The 20,320-nt window shown below is 49.5% G+C and overlaps 1 protein-coding gene across 5 annotated transcripts in view; it reads left to right on the top strand.

Moving 5' to 3' along the window:
* farp2 (FERM, RhoGEF and pleckstrin domain protein 2) overlaps window positions 1–20,320 on the top strand; it is an 89,932-nt gene that overhangs the window by 57,067 nt on the left and 12,545 nt on the right. For 3 of the 5 annotated variants that reach the window (XM_031838204.1, XM_031785429.1, XM_031785428.1), the window contains exons 14-24: window positions 1,517–1,710; window positions 2,082–2,171; window positions 2,378–2,511; window positions 2,747–2,828; window positions 3,107–3,344; window positions 3,770–3,900; window positions 6,166–6,234; window positions 10,446–10,535; window positions 12,770–12,852; window positions 13,041–13,159; window positions 14,711–14,874. In XM_031838204.1, coding sequence (XP_031694064.1) covers window positions 1,517–1,710; window positions 2,082–2,171; window positions 2,378–2,511; window positions 2,747–2,828; window positions 3,107–3,344; window positions 3,770–3,900; window positions 6,166–6,234; window positions 10,446–10,535; window positions 12,770–12,852; window positions 13,041–13,159; window positions 14,711–14,874 — 1,394 coding nt within the window. The remainder of the gene's footprint in view (window positions 1–1,516; window positions 1,711–2,081; window positions 2,172–2,377; window positions 2,512–2,746; window positions 2,829–3,106; window positions 3,345–3,769; window positions 3,901–6,165; window positions 6,235–10,445; window positions 10,536–12,769; window positions 12,853–13,040; window positions 13,160–14,710; window positions 14,875–20,320) is intronic. The other 2 variants (XM_031838206.1, XM_031838205.1) reach the window with 2 other exon arrangements.

The following is a 20,320-nucleotide window of genomic DNA, read 5'->3' as shown; positions in this document are numbered from 1 at the left end:
GTCAGAACAAGTCTGTTATTATTCTCGACTGTGTACCTATTTCCTGAATGAAGTGGCCTTTCCCCTCTTCTGTGATTTCCTGTTTTTGCCTGGATATTTCTCCCACCTTTTTCCAAAGCAGAGACCTGTACAGTATAGAGCACCTCTCTCTGCTGCCTCCTGTGGGATTCATTTAGAAATATATAAGATTATTTTCATGTCATGTTAGGGTAGGGTGTGTTTTCACTCATGCTGTGTGTGTGTGTGTGTGTGTGTGTGGATAAAAAAAAAAATAGTTTGGGATAAAAGAGGAGAGACGATGTGGTACTCCTTAAGTGCTGTCTGTCTCATTCGTGGGTTTGATATATTTACTACATGATCAAAAGTATGTGGACATCTGCTCGTCGAACATCTCCTTCTAAAATCAGGGGCATTAATATGGAGTCGGTCCCCCCTTTGCTGCTACAACAGCCTCCACTCTTCTGGGAAGGCTTTCCACTAGATGTTGGGACATTGCTGCGGAGACTTAGTGAGGTCGGACACTGATGTTGGACGATTAGGCCTGGCTTGCAGTCGGCGTTCCAATTTATCCCAAAGGTCTTCAATGGGGTTGAGGTCAGGGCTCTGTGCAGGCCAGTCAAGTCCTTCCACACTGATCTCGACAAACCATTTCTGTATGGACCTTGCTTTGTGTACGGGAGCATTGTCATGCTGAAACAGGAAAGGACCTTCAAGATCTCCCTTCACTGGAACTAAGGGGCCTAGCCTGAACCATGAAAAACAGCCCCAGACCATTATTCCTCCTCCACCAAACTTTACAGTTGGCAGTATGTATTGGGCCAGGTAGCGTTGTCCTGGCATCCGCCAAACTCAGATTCATCCGTCGGGCTGCCAGATGGTGAAGTGTGATTCATCCCTCCAGAGTAGGTTTCCACTGCTCCAGAGTCCAATGCCGGCGAGCTTTACAGAGACTCTAGCCCACACTTGACATTACCCATGGTGATCTTAGGCTTGTGTGCGGCTGCTCGGTCATGGAAACCCATTTCATTAAGCTCCTGACAAACAGTTCTTGTGCTGACGTTGCTTCCAGAGGCAGTTTGGAACTCGGTAGTGGAGGGTTACAACCAAGGACAGATGATTTTCACGCGATACGCCCTTCAGCTCTTGGCGATCTCGTTGTGTGGCCTACCACTTCGCGGTTGAGTCGTTGTTCCTCCTATACTTTTTTTTTCACTTCACAATAACAGTGGCATTGTATGTTGAAAGTCACTGAGCTGTTCAGTAAGCCCATTCTGCTGCCAATGTTTTTATCTGGAGATTGCATGGTTGTGTGTTCAATTCTTACCTATCAGCAACAGGTGTGGGTGAAATAGCTGAATCCACTAATTTGAAAGGGGTGTCCACATGCTTTTCGTGTGTGTGTGTGTGTGTGCAGCAGAGATGGAATATGAATTCAATCATTTTGAATTTGTATAGACACGTTTTGAAATGTAATTCATAGTCTGACTTGTTTTTGTTGCTCTTTCTCGTCTCCCAGGGTCCTCTATGGACAGCCCCCAGCTCTCCCCGTTCAACTCCAAGAGCTCTCCCCTCTGCCTGTCCCCTTCCTTCCAGATGTCTACGCTGAGTCTCCCGGGGGCAGGCCAGGCCCCCTCGCCCCTACAGAGCCCCATCCTGAGTGAGGTGGGCACCAACAGGCTAGAGGAGGAGGAGGAGGAGGGCAGGAGGAAGGTACACTGCCTGCCTCTATTGATCTGTCAGTTGATTAATTAATCAACCTGTCATTCAATCACATTTTTTTAATGTATTTTTGATATGGTGATTGGGTGAATTTTTGTTAAATCATAATTGTAAGAGATAACAAACTGTCCTTTCCTCTTAAAATAAATAGATTTTAAATCGTCTCTAGAGTTCCATAAACATTGTTTTTGAAGGCCTGTACTTTGCAATTTGCGCACAATAATGTTGCATGAAATTTTACCAGGGCCAAATTCACTTTAATTGAATCTTCATGAGCTACATTTTCCATAAAGCTGTTTTGATTATTGGCTGAATACTGTGTGTATCCGGTGTTGACATGACCTGATGGTCTCATTCCTCAGCGATATCCCACCGACAAGGCCTACTTCATTGCCAAAGAGATTCTAACCACAGAGAGGACCTACCTGAAAGACCTAGAAGTCATCACAGTGGTGAGCGATACACGCAGTGTGTGTGTTTCATCTGTGGCTGTGTACAGTATTATGTTTTTTTTTTTTTACTACGGTAGCCTGGTCCCAGATCAGTTTGTGCAGTCTCTCTCCATAAGAATATGCTGCACAACACAAACAGATCTGGAACAAGGCTTGTGTTTTTAATGCTAAAAATCGGTGTCCTTTTTATTCTCTTCTCCCGTCAGTGGTTCCGCAGCGCGGTGATCAAAGAGAACGCCATGCCAGAGGGGCTGATGACCCTGCTGTTCTCCAACATCGACCCCATTTACGAGTTCCACCGGGGGTTCCTCAAGGAGATCGACCAGAGACTAGCTTTATGGTCAGTGCTGCTCTCCTAACATGTATCTACATATGTAAAACATTAGACTAATCTACATATATGTAAAACAGACTACTCTACATATGTAAAACATTAGACTAATGCTGTGGTAATCTTATCAAATGAGAAGATCTATGTGATACTAAGCCTTCTGAGAAAGGGAAGAGTACGGCAACACTGAAAGATGGTACGTAGTCAAAAGTATTTATTTTTTGGGGGGTTTGTTTGTGACCAGGGAGGGGCGTTCTAACGCTCATGTGAAGGGAGACTACCAGAGGATTGGAGACGTCATGCTGAGGAACATGTGTGCTCTCAAGGTGAGACTGGACTCCTGTCACCACCTGGTTGTTGAGACAGGTTACTGCTACACACTATAGTCAGATGGGAGACTGCTGCTGTACGAAACAGGGATGGAAAGTGATGGGATAAACCGTCTTAACTCCCATTATCATGTGTAAGCTTAGTACTGCATCTGTTTGCATTACGTTGGGAAGGGAAGTGATTTTAAACACGGTGTCCACACTACTCAGACCATTACCGTGTTTTATATAGGGATCCCTGCTTTGAGCTTGTTGTTTCATGCTACTCTCCTCAGGAGTTCACCAACTACCTGCAGAAACATGACGAGGTGCTGACCGAGCTGGAGAAGGCCACCAAGCGCCTGAAGAAGCTGGAGACGGTGTATAAGGAGTTTGAACTTCAGAAGGTGTGTTACCTGCCTCTCAACACGTTCCTGCTGAAGCCCATCCAGCGCCTCATGCACTACAAACTGATCCTAGAGAGACTGTGTAAACACTACAGCCCAGACCACCCCGACCACAACAACTGCAGAGGTGAGAATGCTACGGGGCTGATGGGTGGGAGGTCCGTCAGGGGACCGTAGGAGCTGTCATATTGAGAATGCTACGGGGCTGATGGGTGGGAGGTCCATCAGAGGACCGTAGGAGCTGTCGCATTGACAGTCAGATCATAGTAATAGAATCCAGAGAATGGGCGTGCCCTTAAGTTAAAGAGGGCATAATTGCCAGGGGTTAGAGGTGCCAATCCTTTTTATTTGGATTCAGATAACTAGCCCTCCTGCTCATTTCTCCCTAAGAGACCTGGGTCATGTTCAGCAGGAAGAACATGTTCTGAATGGGTTGGTAATCCTGAGCTAAGCAACCGCCATCTTGTCATATTCCCTGATGTTTGGTATCCCTCCTGTGTGGATCCTCAACCCTCCTGTATGTACCCTTATCCCCTTATCCTTCGTGTACAGAGGCCCTGAAGGAGGTGGCAGAGATGACCAATCAGCTCCAGAGTAGTTTGATCCGTCTGGAGAACTTCCAGAAGCTGTCTGAGCTCCAGAGAGACCTGATCGGCATCGAGAACCTCACTGCGCCTGGCAGGGTGAGTCTAGTACCTCGTAGAACCTCACTGTGCCCGGCGGGGTGAGTCTAGTACCACGTAGAACCTCACTGCGCCCGGCGGGGTGAGTCTAGTACCTCGTAGAACCTCACTGCGCCCGGCGGGGTGAGTCTAGTACCTCGTAGAACCTCACTGCGCCCGGCGGGGTGAGTCTAGTACCACGTAGAACCTCACTGCGCCCGGCGGGGTGAGTCTAGTACCTCGTAGAGGGAGACGGCACCAGTACTGTAGTACTCGAGTCCAGGAGATAGACCTGAACAAACGCTGGAGAGTTGAACACTTAGTGACTTGACTAAATCACTGCACAAAATGAACAATATGCTCAACTAAGTTCTGTAGGGTGAATGAGTCTTTGGGTTGTAGCAGGAGTAATCTGACTGTTTTGACGAAGACGGCAAGCACTGACAAATAAAGTATAACTATTTTTCCATCAGTGGTCAGGGCGGGAGGAGAGGTGGACTGGGGGCGGGAGGAGAGGTGGACTGGGGGCGGGAGGAGAGGTGGACTGGGGGCGGGAGGAGAGGTGGACTGGGGGCGGGAGGAGAGGTGGACTGGGGGCGGGAGGAGAGGTGGACTGGGGGCGGGAGGAGAGGTGGACTGGGGGCGGGAGGAGAGGTGGACTGGGGGCGGGAGGAGAGGTGGACTGGGGGCGGGAGGAGAGGTGGACTGGGGGCGGGAGGAGAGGTGGACTGGGGGCGGGAGGAGAGGTGGACTGGGGGCGGGAGGAGAGGTGGACTGGGGGCGGGAGGAGAGGTGGACTGGGGGCGGGAGGAGAGGTGGACTGGGGGCGATGCAGGATGGTAATAAACTCAGCAAAAAAAAGAAACGTCCCTGTTTCAGGACCCCGTCTTTCAAAGATAATTCATAAAAATCCAAGTAACTTCACAGATCTTCATTGTAAAGAGCTTAAACACTGTTTCCCATGCTTGTTCAATGAACCATAAACAATTAATGAACATGCACCTGTGGAACGGTCGTTAGTTGCCTACCGTCTGTAAGCTGTTAAGGTCAAAGTTATGAAAACTTAGGACACTAAAGAGGCCGTTCTACTGACTCTGAAAACCACCAAAAGAAAGATTCCCAGGGTCCCTTCTGATCTGCGTGAACGGGCCTTAGGCATGCTGCAAGGAGGCATGAGGACTGCAGATGTGGCCAGGGCAATAAATTGCCATGTCTGTACTGTGAGATGCCTAAGACAGCGCTTCAGGGAGACAGGACGGACAGCTGATCGTCCTCGCAGGACAGGATCGGTACATCCGAACATCACACCTGCGGGACAGGTACAGGATGGCAACAACAACAGCCCGAGTTACACCAGGAACGCCCAATCCCTCCATCAGTGTTCAGACTGTCCATAATAGGCTGAGAGAGGCTGGACTAAGGGCTTGTAGGCCTCTTGTAAGGCAGGTCCTCACCAGACATCACCGGCAACAACGTCGCCTATGGGCATAAACCCACTGTTGCTGGACCAGACAGGACTCGCAAAAAGTGCTCTTCACTGACGAGTCGCGGTTTTGTCTCACCAGGGGTGATGGTCAGATTCGCGTTTATCGTTGAAGGAATGAGCGTTACACCGAGGCCTGTGCTCTGCAGTGGGATTGATTTGGAGGTGGAGGGTCCGTCATGGTCTGGGGGTGGTGTGTCACAATATTATCGGACTGAGCTTTTTGTCATTGCAGGCAATCTTAACACTGTGCTTTACAGGGAAGACATCCTCCTCCCTCATGTGGTACCCTTCCTGCAGGCTCATCCTGACATGACCCTCCAGCATGACAATGACACCAGCATTACTGCTCGTTCTGTGCGTGATTTCCTGCAAGACAGGAATGTCAGTGTTCTTCCATGGCCAGCGAACAACCCAGATCTCAATCCCATTGAGCATGTCTGGACCTGTTGGATCGAAGGGTGAGGGCTAGGGCCATTCCCCCCCGGAAATGCCCGGGAACTTGCAGGTTCCTTGGTGGAAGAGTGGGGTAAAATGAGGAGATGCACTGCAGTACTTAGTATTTGCTGTGGCCACCAGCTGCATTGACTGTTTCTTTTGATTTCAACCCCTCCCCCACCTTTGTTCAGGGACACATTATTCCATTTCATGTCTGTGGAACTTGTTCAGTTTATGTCTCAGTTGTTGAATCTTGTTATGTTCATACAAATATTTACACATGTTAAGTTGGCTGAAAATAAACGCAGTTGAGAGAAGATGTTTTTTTGTTTGTTTTACGTTTCATCTACTTTTCTGGTTTTCAGGAGTTCATTCGAGAGGGTTGTCTGTACAAGCTGACCAAAAAAGGGCTGCAGCAAAGGATGTTTTTCTTGGTGAGTTTCAGCGTTTCAGTTTCAACAATCCCTTTTTGTTTGTTGATTTCTATCTTTTTTTATACAAGCTGAGAAAATGATTAGTATCACTCAGACAAATGTGAGTTTCTTTATCGTCTTTCCTCTGTCTCCTGTATGATTTCTATTGGAGTCATTTTAGCAGTGACTTCCTTTAGACTGTTATAAACCAGTAGGGAGATGATCTCAATGAGTTAAACCCGGACAAATTAAGGTTAAATATATTGATGTGCGTCTTTCCTCTCTGTCTTCAGATATGTCATGTTTCATGCCAGTTAGTGGTCCCTCAGTATAAACTATTAGGATTAGCGTTGTCACGGTACTGGTATTGCCTTACTAGGAGGTAAGGAAGGAAAGGAAACATTCATTTCTTGAGGAAAACCGTCCTAATGTTAGGGGGGGAAAAAACAGCCTTGTGTTGTCCGCCACAGTCACATTTTATTTTCCAAGCTATATCACACAATATGTTACATACGGTAGGTTTCTAACGGACTGAAGAGTTTAGTCTGCTTTGGGAGTTATTTTCTGCCGTTAGGAAGTCTGGTATCGTAGTATCACCATACTGTTATCGTAGCCTCTGCCGTTAGGAAGTCTGGTATCACCATACTGTTATCGTAGCCTCTGCCGTTAGGAAGTCTGGTATCGTAGTATCGCCATACTGTTATCGTAGCCTCTGCCGTTAGGAAGTCTGGTATCGTAGTATCGCCATACTGTTATCGTAGCCTCTGCTGTTAGGAAGTCTGGTATCACCATACTGTCGTTAGGAAGTCTGGTATCGTAGTATCACCATACTGTTATCGTAGCCTCTGCCGTTAGGAAGTCTGGTATCACCATACTGTTATCGTAGCCTCTGCCGTTAGAAAGTCTGGTATCACCATACTGTTATCGTAGCCTCTGCTGTTAGGAAGTCTGGTATCACCATACTGTTACCGTAGCCTCTGCCGTTAGGAAGTCTGGTATCGTAGTATCACCATACTGTTATCGTAGCCTCTGCCGTTAGGAAGTCTGGTATCGTAGTATCACCATACTGTTATCGTAGCCTCTGCTGTTAGGAAGTCTGGTATCACCATACTGTTATCGTAGCCTCTGCTGTTAGGAAGTCTGGTATCACCATACTGTTATCGTAGCCTCTGCTGTTAGGAAGTCTTGTATCACCATACTGTTATCGTAGCCTCTGCGGTTAGGAAGTCTGGTATCACCATACTGTTATCGTAGCCTCTGCCGTTAGGAAGTCTGGTATCGTAGTATCACCATACTGTTATCGTAGCCTCTGCTGTTAGGAAGTCTGGTATCACCATACTGTTATCGTAGCCTCTGCTGTTAGGAAGTCTGGTATCGTAGTATCACCATACTGTTATCGTAGCCTCTGCTGTTAGGAAGTCTGGTATCACCATACTGTTATCGTAGCCTCTGCTGTTAGGAAGTCTGGTATCACCATACTGTTATCGTAGCCTCTGCTGTTAGGAAGTCTTGTATCACCATACTGTTATCGTAGCCTCTGCGGTTAGGAAGTCTGGTATCACCATACTGTTATCGTAGCCTCTGCCGTTAGGAAGTCTGGTATCGTAGTATCACCATACTGTTATCGTAGCCTCTGCTGTTAGGAAGTCTGGTATCACCATACTGTTATCGTAGCCTCTGCTGTTAGGAAGTCTGGTATCACCATACTGTTATCGTAGCCTCTGCTGTTAGGAAGTCTTGTATCACCATACTGTTATCGTAGCCTCTGCGGTTAGGAAGTCTGGTATCACCATACTGTTATCGTAGCCTCTGCCGTTAGGAAGTCTGGTATCGTAGTATCACCATACTGTTATCGTAGCCTCTGCTGTTAGGAAGTCTGGTATCACCATACTGTTATCGTAGCCTCTGCTGTTAGGAAGTCTGGTATCGTAGTATCACCATACTGTTATCGTAGCCTCTGCTGTTAGGAAGTCTGGTATCACCATACTGTTATCGTAGCCTCTGCTGTTAGGAAGTCTGGTATCACCATACTGTTATCGTAGCCTCTGCTGTTAGGAAGTCTTGTATCACCATACTGTTATCGTAGCCTCTGCGGTTAGGAAGTCTGGTATCACCATACTGTTATCGTAGCCTCTGCCGTTAGGAAGTCTGGTATCGTAGTATCACCATACTGTTATCGTAGCCTCTGCTGTTAGGAAGTCTGGTATCACCATACTGTTATCGTAGCCTCTGCTGTTAGGAAGTCTGGTATCACCATACTGTTATCGTAGCCTCTGCGGTTAGGAAGTCTGGTATCACCATACTGTTATCGTAGCCTCTGCCGTTAGGAAGTCTGGTATCGTAGTATCACCATACTGTTATCGTAGCCTCTGCTGTTAGGAAGTCTGGTATCACCATACTGTTATCGTAGCCTCTGCTGTTAGGAAGTCTGGTATCACCATACTGTTATCGTAGCCTCTGCTGTTAGGAAGTCTGGTATCACCATACTGTTATCGTAGCCTCTGCCGTTAGGAAGTCTGGTATCGTAGTATCACCATACTGTTATCGTAGCCTCTGCCGTTAGGAAGTCTGGTATCGTAGTATCACCATACTGTTATCGTAGCCTCTGCTGTTAGGAAGTCTGGTATCACCATACTGTTATCGTAGCCTCTGCTGTTAGGAAGTCTTGTATCACCATACTGTTATCGTAGCCTCTGCGGTTAGGAAGTCTGGTATCACCATACTGTTATCGTAGCCTCTGCCGTTAGGAAGTCTGGTATCGTAGTATCACCATACTGTTATCGTAGCCTCTGCTGTTAGGAAGTCTGGTATCACCATACTGTTATCGTAGCCTCTGCTGTTAGGAAGTCTGGTATCACCATACTGTTATCGTAGCCTCTGCGGTTAGGAAGTCTGGTATCACCATACTGTTATCGTAGCCTCTGCCGTTAGGAAGTCTGGTATCGTAGTATCACCATACTGTTATCGTAGCCTCTGCTGTTAGGAAGTCTGGTATCACCATACTGTTATCGTAGCCTCTGCTGTTAGGAAGTCTGGTATCACCATACTGTTATCGTAGCCTCTGCTGTTAGGAAGTCTGGTATCACCATACTGTTATCGTAGCCTCTGCCGTTAGGAAGTCTGGTATCGTAGTATCACCATACTGTTATCGTAGCCTCTGCCGTTAGGAAGTCTGGTATCGTAGTATCACCATACTGTTATCGTAGCCTCTGCTGTTAGGAAGTCTGGTATCACCATACTGTTATCGTAGCCTCTGCTGTTAGGAAGTCTGGTATCACCATACTGTTATCGTAGCCTCTGCCGTCAGAAAGTCTGGTATCGTAGTATCACCATACTGTTATCGTAGCCTCTGCTGTTAGGAAGTCTGGTATCACCATACTGTTATCGTAGCCTCTGCCGTTAGAAAGTCTGGTATCACCATACTGTTATCGTAGCCTCTGCCATCAGAAAGTCTGGTATCGTAGTATCACCATACTGTTATCGTAGCCTCTGCCGTTAGGAAGTCTGGTATCGTAGTATCACCATACTGTTATCGTAGCCTCTGCCGTTAGGAAGTCTGGTATCGTAGTATCACCATACTGTTATCGTAGCCTCTGCCGTTAGGAAGTCTGGTATCGTAGTATCACCATACTGTTATCGTAGCCTCTGCCGTTAGGAAGTCTGGTATCGTAGTATCACCATACTGTTATCGTAGCCTCTGCCGTTAGGAAGTCTGGTATCGTAGTATCACCATACTGTTATCGTAGCCTCTGCCGTTAGGAAGTCTGGTATCGTAGTATCACCATACTGTTATCGTAGCCTCTGCCGAGTCCACAGCAACCGAATGTTCTGGTTTTCAAGGGAAATGTAAAGAGACTGTACCTTCTGTTTTTTGGGGGGGAACGTTAACAAACAGGTATGGTCGACATTACAGCTGACAATGCAGGCGACTGCCTACCGACTGATCTACAAATCAACTTTCATCATAAATAACGACTCCGTTTTATTATTTGTAGATCAGTCAGTCGCCATTTACCCACAACGCATCATGGATCGGATGCTTTCAAACACTCATCCACATTTACAGAATTGCTTGAACAGGTTTTTTTTTTGTAGGGGGGGGGGTCTAATTTCAATACAGTTTATTTTTTACACCTGCAACATTAGGTTACTGGAGTCATGACAACCCTAATTAGGATAACGATAGTTTGTGTCGTGGTGCATCATGGTCTATGTTCGGTCTTTCCTCTCAGTTCTCTGACCAGCTGCTGTACACGAGTAAAGGTGTGACGGCCACCAACCAGTTCAAGGTCCATGGCCAGCTGCCTCTGCACGGCATGATTGTGAGTATAAAGCTGCCTGCCCTGTGTTGACCCCTGACCTTTACCCTGTTAGCCGTGACCTCAGGTTAATCTGGCTCTGACCTAGCTGTGGGTATCCTGACCTAGCTGTGGGTATCCTGACCTAGCTGTGGGTATCCTGACCTAGCTGTGGGTATCCTGACCTAGCTGTGGGTATCCTGACCTAGCTGTGGGTATCCTGACCTAGCTGTGGGTATCCTGACCTAGCTGTGGGTATCCTGACCTAGCTGTGGGTATCCTGACCTAGCTGTGGGTATCCTGACCTAGCTGTGGGTATCCTGACCTAGCTGTGGGTATCCTGACCTAGCTGTGGGTATCCTGACCTAGCTGTGGGTATCCTGACCTAGCTGTGGGTATCCTGACCTAGCTGTGGGTATCCTGACCTAGCTGTGGGTATCTTGACCTAGCTGTGGGTATCTTGACCTAGCTGTGGGTATCTTGACCTAGCTGTGGGTATCTTGACCTAGCTGTGGGTATCTTGACCTAGCTGTGGGTATCTTGACCTAGCTGTGGGTATCTTGACCTAGCTGTGGGTATCTTGACCTAGCTGTGGGTATCCTGACCTAGCTGTGGGTATCCTGACCTAGCTGTGGGTATCCTGACCTAGCTGTGGGTATCCTGACCTAGCTGTGGGTAACCTGACCTAGCTGTGGGTATCCTGCTGCTAATAAAATACATACTAGGGTTGCAAAATTCAGAAATCTTAGTTGTATAATTACTTTCCATCCTGATTCTGGAAATCTTTCAACTGAGTTTTCTGGAAACCTAATAATTAGCATCCGTATTGTGAATGACTGTTTCCTTCCTATTTTGGATTGAATTATTACTCATGTTTTTGTGCAACTGTCTTGATTCAGCAAGTCGTCCCCATGACGACAAAATGGACATTTCAGAAAACATCACCTTCATGGGCCACTGTGAGAACTCGATTCAATCCGTAGTGCAGAAGATCTGCTTTCTAGCACGATTTACGCTAAAAAAAAAAAAAAAAAAGGCAATGTTACCGCATTCGCGGAGACTGCATTCGCGGAGACTGCATTCGCGGAGACCGCATTCGCGGAGACTGCATTCGCGGAGACTGCATTCGCGGAGACTGCATTCGCGGAGACTGCATTCGCGGAGACTGCTGAATATGTTGGCTCCATCGGGTAATGACCCGTGCTACAACGCAGATCTTCTACGCTACGGATTGAATTGAGCCCCAAAGTTACTGAAATGTTTAATATCATCTTTCCTCAGCTGGCTGTTCAGTTTGTCTCGGGTGTCAGACAGAAGGAAACTGAGGGAGATAAGTCACTGCTAAGGGGGGGGGGGGGGGGGGGGTGGAATCTAACACCAGATCAGGGAGATGTGTGAGGTGTTTCCATTGCATTCTACAAAAAAAAGAGTAGCACTGTGTTGAGTTGGGGGGGGGGGGAAGTTGGGAGGTCAGGGTGGGGGTTTGACAGAGGTCCAGTTTGTTTGTCAGTGAGACTACCTCGAGGTCCCCTGCTTTGGTCTAACCTGCGTCTCTGCTTCTCTATTTGTGATGCAGCTCATAGTTTTGGAGGCCCCGGTGAGTACTCTGGGTTCTGTTAGGGCACGCGGCCCTGCTCCCCCTCCCGTACTGGTGTAGACAAAACAACGCTTAGATGTGGGCTCTGACGAGACGTCTGTGAATGGCTGCTAAAGGGAGAAAGAAGCTGTGTTTAGAATGTATTTATTTATTTAAACTTTATTTAACTAGGCAAGTCAGTTGAGAACAAATTCTACTGAACAGTGGGTTTAACTGCCTGTCAGTAGATACCCGCCCCCAGGCCAGATGGATGTGCAGTAGATTACACCCCCCCAGGCCAGATGGATGTGCAGTAGATTACACCCCCCCCAGGCCAGATGGATGTGCAGTAGATTACACCCCCCCCAGGCCAGATGGATGTGCAGTAGATTACACCCCCCCCAGGCCAGACGAATGTGCAGTAGATTACACCCCCCCCCGGGCCAGACGGATGTGCAGTAGATTACCCTCCCCCCCGGGCCAGACGGATGTGCAGTAGATTACCCCCCCCCCCCCAGTCCGAGAGGCTTTTGGCAGGCCTTCCTTTGATCTGTTTTACCTCCAGTTCCCCTGCTGCTCTTGTCCAATCCCATGAGAGCATGTGGTTGTGGCCAAAGGCCAACGTATCTTTTGCTGATCAACCATCTTACTGTGTCCCCCCCCCCTTCCCTTCCATCCTTAGGTGGAAGAGAGTGAGAATGAGTGGTCTGTTCCTCACTGCTTCACCATCTACTCTGCCCAGAGGACCATTGTGGTGGCAGCCAGGTAAACACACAGGAGTTTCACACACTCAGTCACACTCAGTCACAGAACAGTTATGGTTTTTAATCTAAAGACAAATGCAAATCTTCATTTTAATAGTGAACCGGTTGGTTAAAGTCCTGAGTCGTAAACCCATCCTGCTCACTTCCTCAGCTGATCTGTTTCGCCTCCCTGTGTGGATGTGATTGTAGCTCGAAGGTGGAGATGGGGAAATGGATAGAGGATCTCAACATGGCAATAGAGATGACCAAGAAATCTCAGGAGAAATCGGACCTGTTCCTGGACCCAGGGCTGTGTGATCGCTCCAACAGTAAGACAGAATTACCCCTCTCTGTGATCGCTCCAACAGTAAGACAGAATTACCCCTCTCTGTGATCGCTCCAACAGTAAGACAGAATTACCCCTCTCTGTGATCGCTCCAACAGTAAGACAGAATTACCCCTCTCTGTGATCGCTCCAACAGTAAGACAGAATTACCCCTCTCTGTGATCGCTCCAACAGTAAGACAGAATTACCCCTCTCTGTGATCGCTCCAACAGTAAGACAGAATTACCCCTCTCTGTCATCGCTCCAACAGTAAGACAGAATTACCCCTCTCTGTGATCGCTCCAACAGTAAGACAGAATTACCCCTCTCTGTGATCGCTCCAACAGTAAGACAGAATTACCCCTCTCTGTGATCGCTCCAACAGTAAGACAGAATTACCCCTCTGTGATCGCTCCAACAGTAAGACAGAATTACCCCTCTGTGATCGCTCCAACAGTAAGACAGAATTACCCCTCTCTGTGATCGCTCCAACAGTAAGACAGAATTACCTCTCTGTGATCGCTCCAACAGTAAGACAGAATTACCTCTCTGTCATCACTCCAACAGTAAGACAGAATTACCCCTCTCTGTGATCGCTCCAACAGTAAGACAGAATTACCCCTCTCTGTGATCGCTCCAACAGTAAGACAGAATTACCCCTCTCTGTGATCGCTCCAACAGTAAGACAGAATTACCCCTCTCTGTGATCGCTCCAACAGTAAGACAGAATTACCCCTCTCTCTAGCAATCTTAGCATTACCCGCACCGTTGTGATCCCAGCATTACCCCGCCCTGTGACGACCCCCAGCATTACCCCGCCCTGTGACGACCCCCAGCATTACCCCGCCCTGTGGCGACCCCCAGCATTACCCCGCCCTGTGGCGACCCCCAGCATTACCCCGCCCTGTGGCGACCCCCAGCATTACCCTGCCCTGTGGCGACCCCAGCATTACCCCGCTCCATAGTGTATAGTTAGGATCTTTACTACTTGTGCACCTGGCTGTAGCCTACAGCATTTAAATCCCTCTTTATTTTTATAGTGATGATGATTTTATATGGTCTTTTCCCCTTTTGTTGTGGAACCATCTAGCCTCTTGGGCTGGATGTTGTGGAACCATCTAGCCTCTTGGGCTGGATGTTGTGGAACCATCTAGCCTCTTGGGCTGGATGTTGTGGAACCATCTAGCCTCTTGGGCTGGATGTTGTGGAACCATCTAGCCTCTTGGGCTGGATGTTGTGGAACCATCTAGCCTCTTGGGCTGGATGTTGTGGAACCATCTAGCCTCTTGGGCTGGATGTTGTGGAACCATCGCTATATGTGTTGTATTCTTATGTCAGTGGATTTTCTGGTGCATCTGAATCTTAAAAACAGACAAGATGTTAAGTGGTCTTCCAGGCTCGAGCAGTCGTCTGAGGTGAGTGAGTAGGAAGCGTTGACTGTTGGAGCCAGATGGTGCTCCTATTGGGTAGACTTTACTACAAATGTACTGTAACCCCTCCCTTTAGATGTAGCTAACCCCTCCCCCTCCTCCCTGCCCCTCCCCTCCTTCCTCAGGGTCGTCGGATGAGGTTTCTCTGGATCAGGAGTCAGAGGATGACATGTCGTCGTCCCGTAACTCTCTGGATAAGCAGACCCATCACCGTGCCAACAGCACCATGCATGTCTGCTGGCATCGCAACACCAGCGTGTCCATGTCAGATCACAGCCTGGCTGTGGAGGTAGAGACTACACACAGAGAGAGACACACACACACACACCTCATCCGATGACTTCCAACACTGCTTGTGAGTTCTCTGATGACTGTATAGTCCGATGCAGGATGCATACTGTCTGCCACAGACACAACAGAGAGAGGCCTCTCCCCCGTAGAGCCACAGACACAACAGAGAGAGGCCTGTCCCCCGTAGAGACACAGACACAACACGGAGAGGCCTGTCCCCCGTAGAGCCACAGACACAACAGAGAGAGGCCTGTCCCCCGTAGAGCCACAGACACAACAGAGAGAGGCCTGTCCCCCGTAGAGCCACAGACACAACAGAGAGAGGCCTGTCCCCCGTAGAGCTACAGACACAACAGAGGCCTGTCCCCCGTAGAGCCACAGACACAACACAGAGAGAGAGGCCTGTCCCCCGTAGAGCCACAGACACAACACAGAGAGAGAGGCCTGTCCCCCGTAGAGCCACAGACACAACACAGAGAGAGAGGCCTGTCCCCCGTAGAGCCACAGACACAACACAGAGAGAGAGGCCTGTCCCCCGTAGAGCCACAGACACAACACAGAGAGAGAGGCCTGTCCCCCGTAGAGACACAGACACAACCTAGAGAGAGGCCTGTCCCCCGTAGAGACACAGACACAACACAGAGGGAGGCCTGTCCCCCGTAGAGCCACAGACACAACAGAGAGGCCTGTCCCCCGTAGAGCCACAGACACAACAGAGAGAGGCCTGTCCCCCGTAGAGCCAGACACAACAGAGAGAGGCCTGTCCCCCGTAGAGCCAGACACAACAGAGAGAGGCCTGTCCCCCGTAGAGCCACAGACACAACAGAGAGAGGCCTGTCCCTCGTAGAGCCACAGACACAACACAGAGAGAGAGGCCTGTCCCCCGTAGAGCCACAGACACAACACAGAGAGAGAGGCCTGTCCCCCGTAGAGCCACAGACACAACACAGAGAGAGAGGCCTGCCCCCCGTAGAGCCACAGACACAACAGATGCCTGTCCCCCGTAGAGCCACAGACAACACAGAGAGGCTTGTCCCGTAGAGCCACAGACAACACAGAGAGGCTTGTCCCGTAGAGCCACAGACACAACAGAGAGAGGCCTGTCCCCCGTAGAGCCACAGACACAACAGAGAGAGGCCTGTCCCCCGTAGAGCCACAGACACAACAGAGAGAGGCCTGTCCCCCGTAGAGCTACAGACACAACAGAGAGAGGCCTGTCCCCCGTAGAGCCACAGACACAACACAGAGAGAGAGGCCTGTCCCCCGTAGAGCCACAGACAACACAGAGAGGCTTGTCCCGTAGAGCCACAGACACAACAGAGAGAGGCCTGTCCCCCGTAGAGCCACAGACACAACAGAGAGAGGCCTGTCCCCCGTAGAGCCACAGACACAACAGAGAGAGGCCTGTCCCCCGTAGAGCTACAGACACAACAGAGAGAGGCCTGTCCCCCGTAGAGCCACAGACACAACACAGAGAGGCCTGTCCCCCGTAGAGCCACAGACACAACACAGAGAGAGAGGCCTGTCCCCCGTAGAGCCACAGACACAACACAGAGAGAGAGAGGCCTGTCCCCCGTAGAGCCACAGACACAACACAGAGAGAGAGAGGCCTGTCCCCCGTAGAGCCACAGACACAACACAGAGAGAGAGAGGCCTGTCCCCCGTAGAGCCACAGACACAACACAGAGAGAGAGAGGCCTGTCCCCCGTAGAGCCACAGACACAACACAGAGAGAGAGGCCTGTCCCGCGTAGAGCCACAGACACAACACAGAGAGAGAGGCCTGTCCCCCGTAGAGCCACAGACATAACAGAGAGGCCTCTCCCCCGTAGAGACACAGACACAACACAGAGGGAGGCCTGTCCCCCGTAGAGCCACAGACACAACAGAGAGAGGCCTGTCCCCCGTAGAGCCACAGACACAACAGAGAGAGGCCTGTCCCCCGTAGAGACACAGACACAACACAGAGGGAGGCCTGTCCCCCGTAGAGCCACAGACACAACAGAGAGGCCTCTCCCCCGTAGAGCCACAGACACAACAGAGAGAGGCCTGTCCCCCGTAGAGCCACAGACACAACAGAGAGAGGCCTGTCCCCCGTAGAGCCACAGACACAACACAGAGAGAGAGGCCTGTCCCCCGTAGAGCCACAGACACAACACAGAGAGAGAGGCCTGTCCCCCGTAGAGCCACAGACACAACACAGAGAGAGAGGCCTGTCCCCCGTAGAGCCACAGACACAACACAGAGAGAGAGGCCTGCCCCCCGTAGAGCCACAGACACAACAGATGCCTGTCCCCCGTAGAGCCACAGACAACACAGAGAGGCTTGTCCCGTAGAGCCACAGACAACACAGAGAGGCTTGTCCCGTAGAGCCACAGACACAACAGAGAGAGTGGCCTGTCCCCCATAGAGCCACAGACACAACACAGAGAGAGGCCTGTCCCCCGTAGAGACACAACACAGAGGGAGGCCTGTCCCCCGTAGAGCCACAGACACAACACAGAGAGAGGCCTGTCCCCCGTAGAGCCACAGACACAACACAGAGAGAGGCCTGTCCCCCGTAGAGCCACAGACATAACAGAGAGAGAGGCCTGTCCCCCGTAGAGCCACAGACATAACAGAGAGGCCTCTCCCCCGTAGAGCCACAGACACAACAGAGAGAGGCCTGTCCCCCGTAGAGCCACAGACACAACACAGAGAGAGAGGCCTGTCCCCCGTAGAGCCACAGACACAACAGAGAGAGGCCTGTCCCCCGTAGAGCCACAGACACAACACAGAGAGAGAGGCCTGTCCCCCGTAGAGCCACAGACACAACACAGAGAGAGAGGCCTGCCCCCCGTAGAGCCACAGACACAACACAGAGAGAGAGGCCTGTCCCCCGTAGAGCCACAGACACAACACAGAGAGAGAGGCCTGCCCCCCGTAGAGCCACAGACACAACACAGAGAGAGAGAGGCCTGCCCCCCGTAGAGCCACAGACACAACACAGAGAGAGAGAGGCCTGCCCCCCGTAGAGCCACAGACACAACACAGAGAGAGAGAGGCCTGTCCCCCGTAGAGACACAGACACAACACGGAGAGGCCTGTCCCCCGTAGAGCCACAGACACAACACAGAGGGAGGCCTGTCCCGTAGAGCCACAGACACAACAGAGAGGCCTCTCCCCCGTAGAGCCACAGACACAACAGAGAGAGGCCTGTCCCCCGTAGAGCCAGACACAACAGAGAGGGGCCTGTCCCCCGTAGAGCCACAGACGCAACAGAAAGGCCTGTCCCCCGTAGAGCCACAGACACAACACAGAGAGAGAGGCCTGTCCCCCGTAGAGCCACAGACACAACAGAGGGAGGCCTGTCCCCCGTAGAGCCACAGACACAACAGAGAGAGGCCTGTCCCCCGTAGAGCCACAGACACAACACGGAGAGGCCTGTCCCCCGTAGAGCCACAGACACAAGACAGAGAGAGAGGCCTGTTCCGTAGAGCCACAGACACACACACTATTTTGTGAGTGCTTATAATTGTCCTATTTCACACATGTACAAGTGTGTTACTACATGTGTGAATTGGATATTAGTTTTTAGCATTACCTCGGAGAGTTATCAACGGTGACCCTGGACCAATTAAGATTAGGTGCCTTGCTCAAGGGCACATCGACATCTGTTTCACCTTGTCTGTGATTCGTCTTAGCGACCTTTCGGTTATTGTCTGGCGACACACATACAAATCAAATGTTATTGGTCAACGGATGATGACTTTACCGTGAAATGCTTACTTATGAGCCCTTCCCAACAATGCAGAGTTAAAAAGTTAAGAATTATAATAGTAACACGAGGAATAAAATGAAATATACAAGAATGGAGCTACATACAGGAAGTACCAGTACCAGATCAATGTTGAGCTATATACAGGAAGTATCAGATCAATGTGGAGCTACATACAGGAAGTACCAGTATCAGATCAATATGGAGCTATATACAGGGAGTACCAGTACCAGATCAATGTGAAGCTATATACAGGAAGTATCAGATCAATGTGAAGCTATATACAGGGAGTACCAGTACCAGATCGATGTGAAGCTATATACAGGGACTACCAGATCAATGTGGAGCTATATACAGGAAGTACCAGATCAATGTGGAGCTATATACAGGGAGTACCAGATCAATGTGAAGCTATATACAGGAAGTACCAGATCAATGTGGCGCTATATACAAGGGAGTACCAGATCAATATGGAATTATATACAGGAAGTACCAGTACCAGATCAATGTGGAGCTATATACAGGGAGTACCATTACCAGGTCATTGTGGAGCTATATACAGGGAGTACCAGTACCAAGTCAATGTGGAGCTATATACAGGGAGTACCAGATCAATGTGAAGCTATATACAGGGAGTACCAGTACCAGATCAATGTGGAGCTATATACAGGGAGTGCCAGTACCAGATCAATATGGAGCTATATACAGGAAGTACCAGATCAATGTGGAGCTACATACAGGGAGTACCAGTACCAGATCAATGTGGAGCTATATACAAGGGAGTACCAGATCAATATGGAATTATATACAGGAAGTACCAGTACCAGATCAATGTGGAGCTACATACAGGAAGCACCAGATCAATGTGGAGCTATATACAGGAAGTACCAGTACCAGATCAATGTGGATGTATAGCTGTCATCAAGGAAAAGGGTGGCTGCTTTGAAGAATCTCAAACATAAAACGCATTTTGATTTAACAGTTTTATGGTTACTACATGATTCCGTATGTGTTATTTCATTAGTTTTGATGTCTTCACTATTATTCTACAATGTAGAATTATTTTAGATTTCTTTTAAATACAACAAATAAAGGAAAAGCTTTTGAATGAGTAGGTGTGTCCAAACCTTTGACTGGTACTGTACATAAAAATGGACCGGATGTGGTGTAAAAAGTCAACCTGTATGAAAAGCCGTGCCCCTTCTTCGTGTGTGTGTGTTTGGACCATGTTAGGTCCTTAGTGATGTGGACGCCAAGGAACTTGAAGCTCTCAACCCGCTCCACTACAATGGATGGTGGCTTGCTCTTTTCTCTTTCTCCTGTAATACACGATCAGCTCCTTGTTCCTACTGATGTTTAGGGAGAGGTTGCTGTCCCGTCACCACACTGCCAGGTCACTGACCTCCTCCCTGTAGAGCTGTCCATCAGGCCTACCACCTTCGTGTCGTCAGCCAACTTGATAATGGTGTTGAAGTTGTGCGTGGCCACGCATTCGTGGGTGAATGGGGGAGTACAGCAGGGGGTTAAGGCCACACCCCTGAGGGGCCCCCGTGGTTAGGGTCAGCGTTGCGGAGGTGTGGTTGTCTACCCTTACCACCTCAGGAAGTCCAGGATCCAGTTGCAGAGGGAGGGGTTCAGTTCCAGGGTCCTTAGCTAGGTGGTGAGCTTGGAGGGGACTAAAGTGTTGA

This window comes from Oncorhynchus kisutch, linkage group LG13 (assembly GCF_002021735.2).
Source record: "Oncorhynchus kisutch isolate 150728-3 linkage group LG13, Okis_V2, whole genome shotgun sequence".
NCBI lineage: Eukaryota > Metazoa > Chordata > Actinopteri > Salmoniformes > Salmonidae > Oncorhynchus > Oncorhynchus kisutch.
The sequence above is the reverse complement of the archived record's forward strand: the minus strand, read 5'-3'. Positions and strand labels throughout refer to the sequence as shown.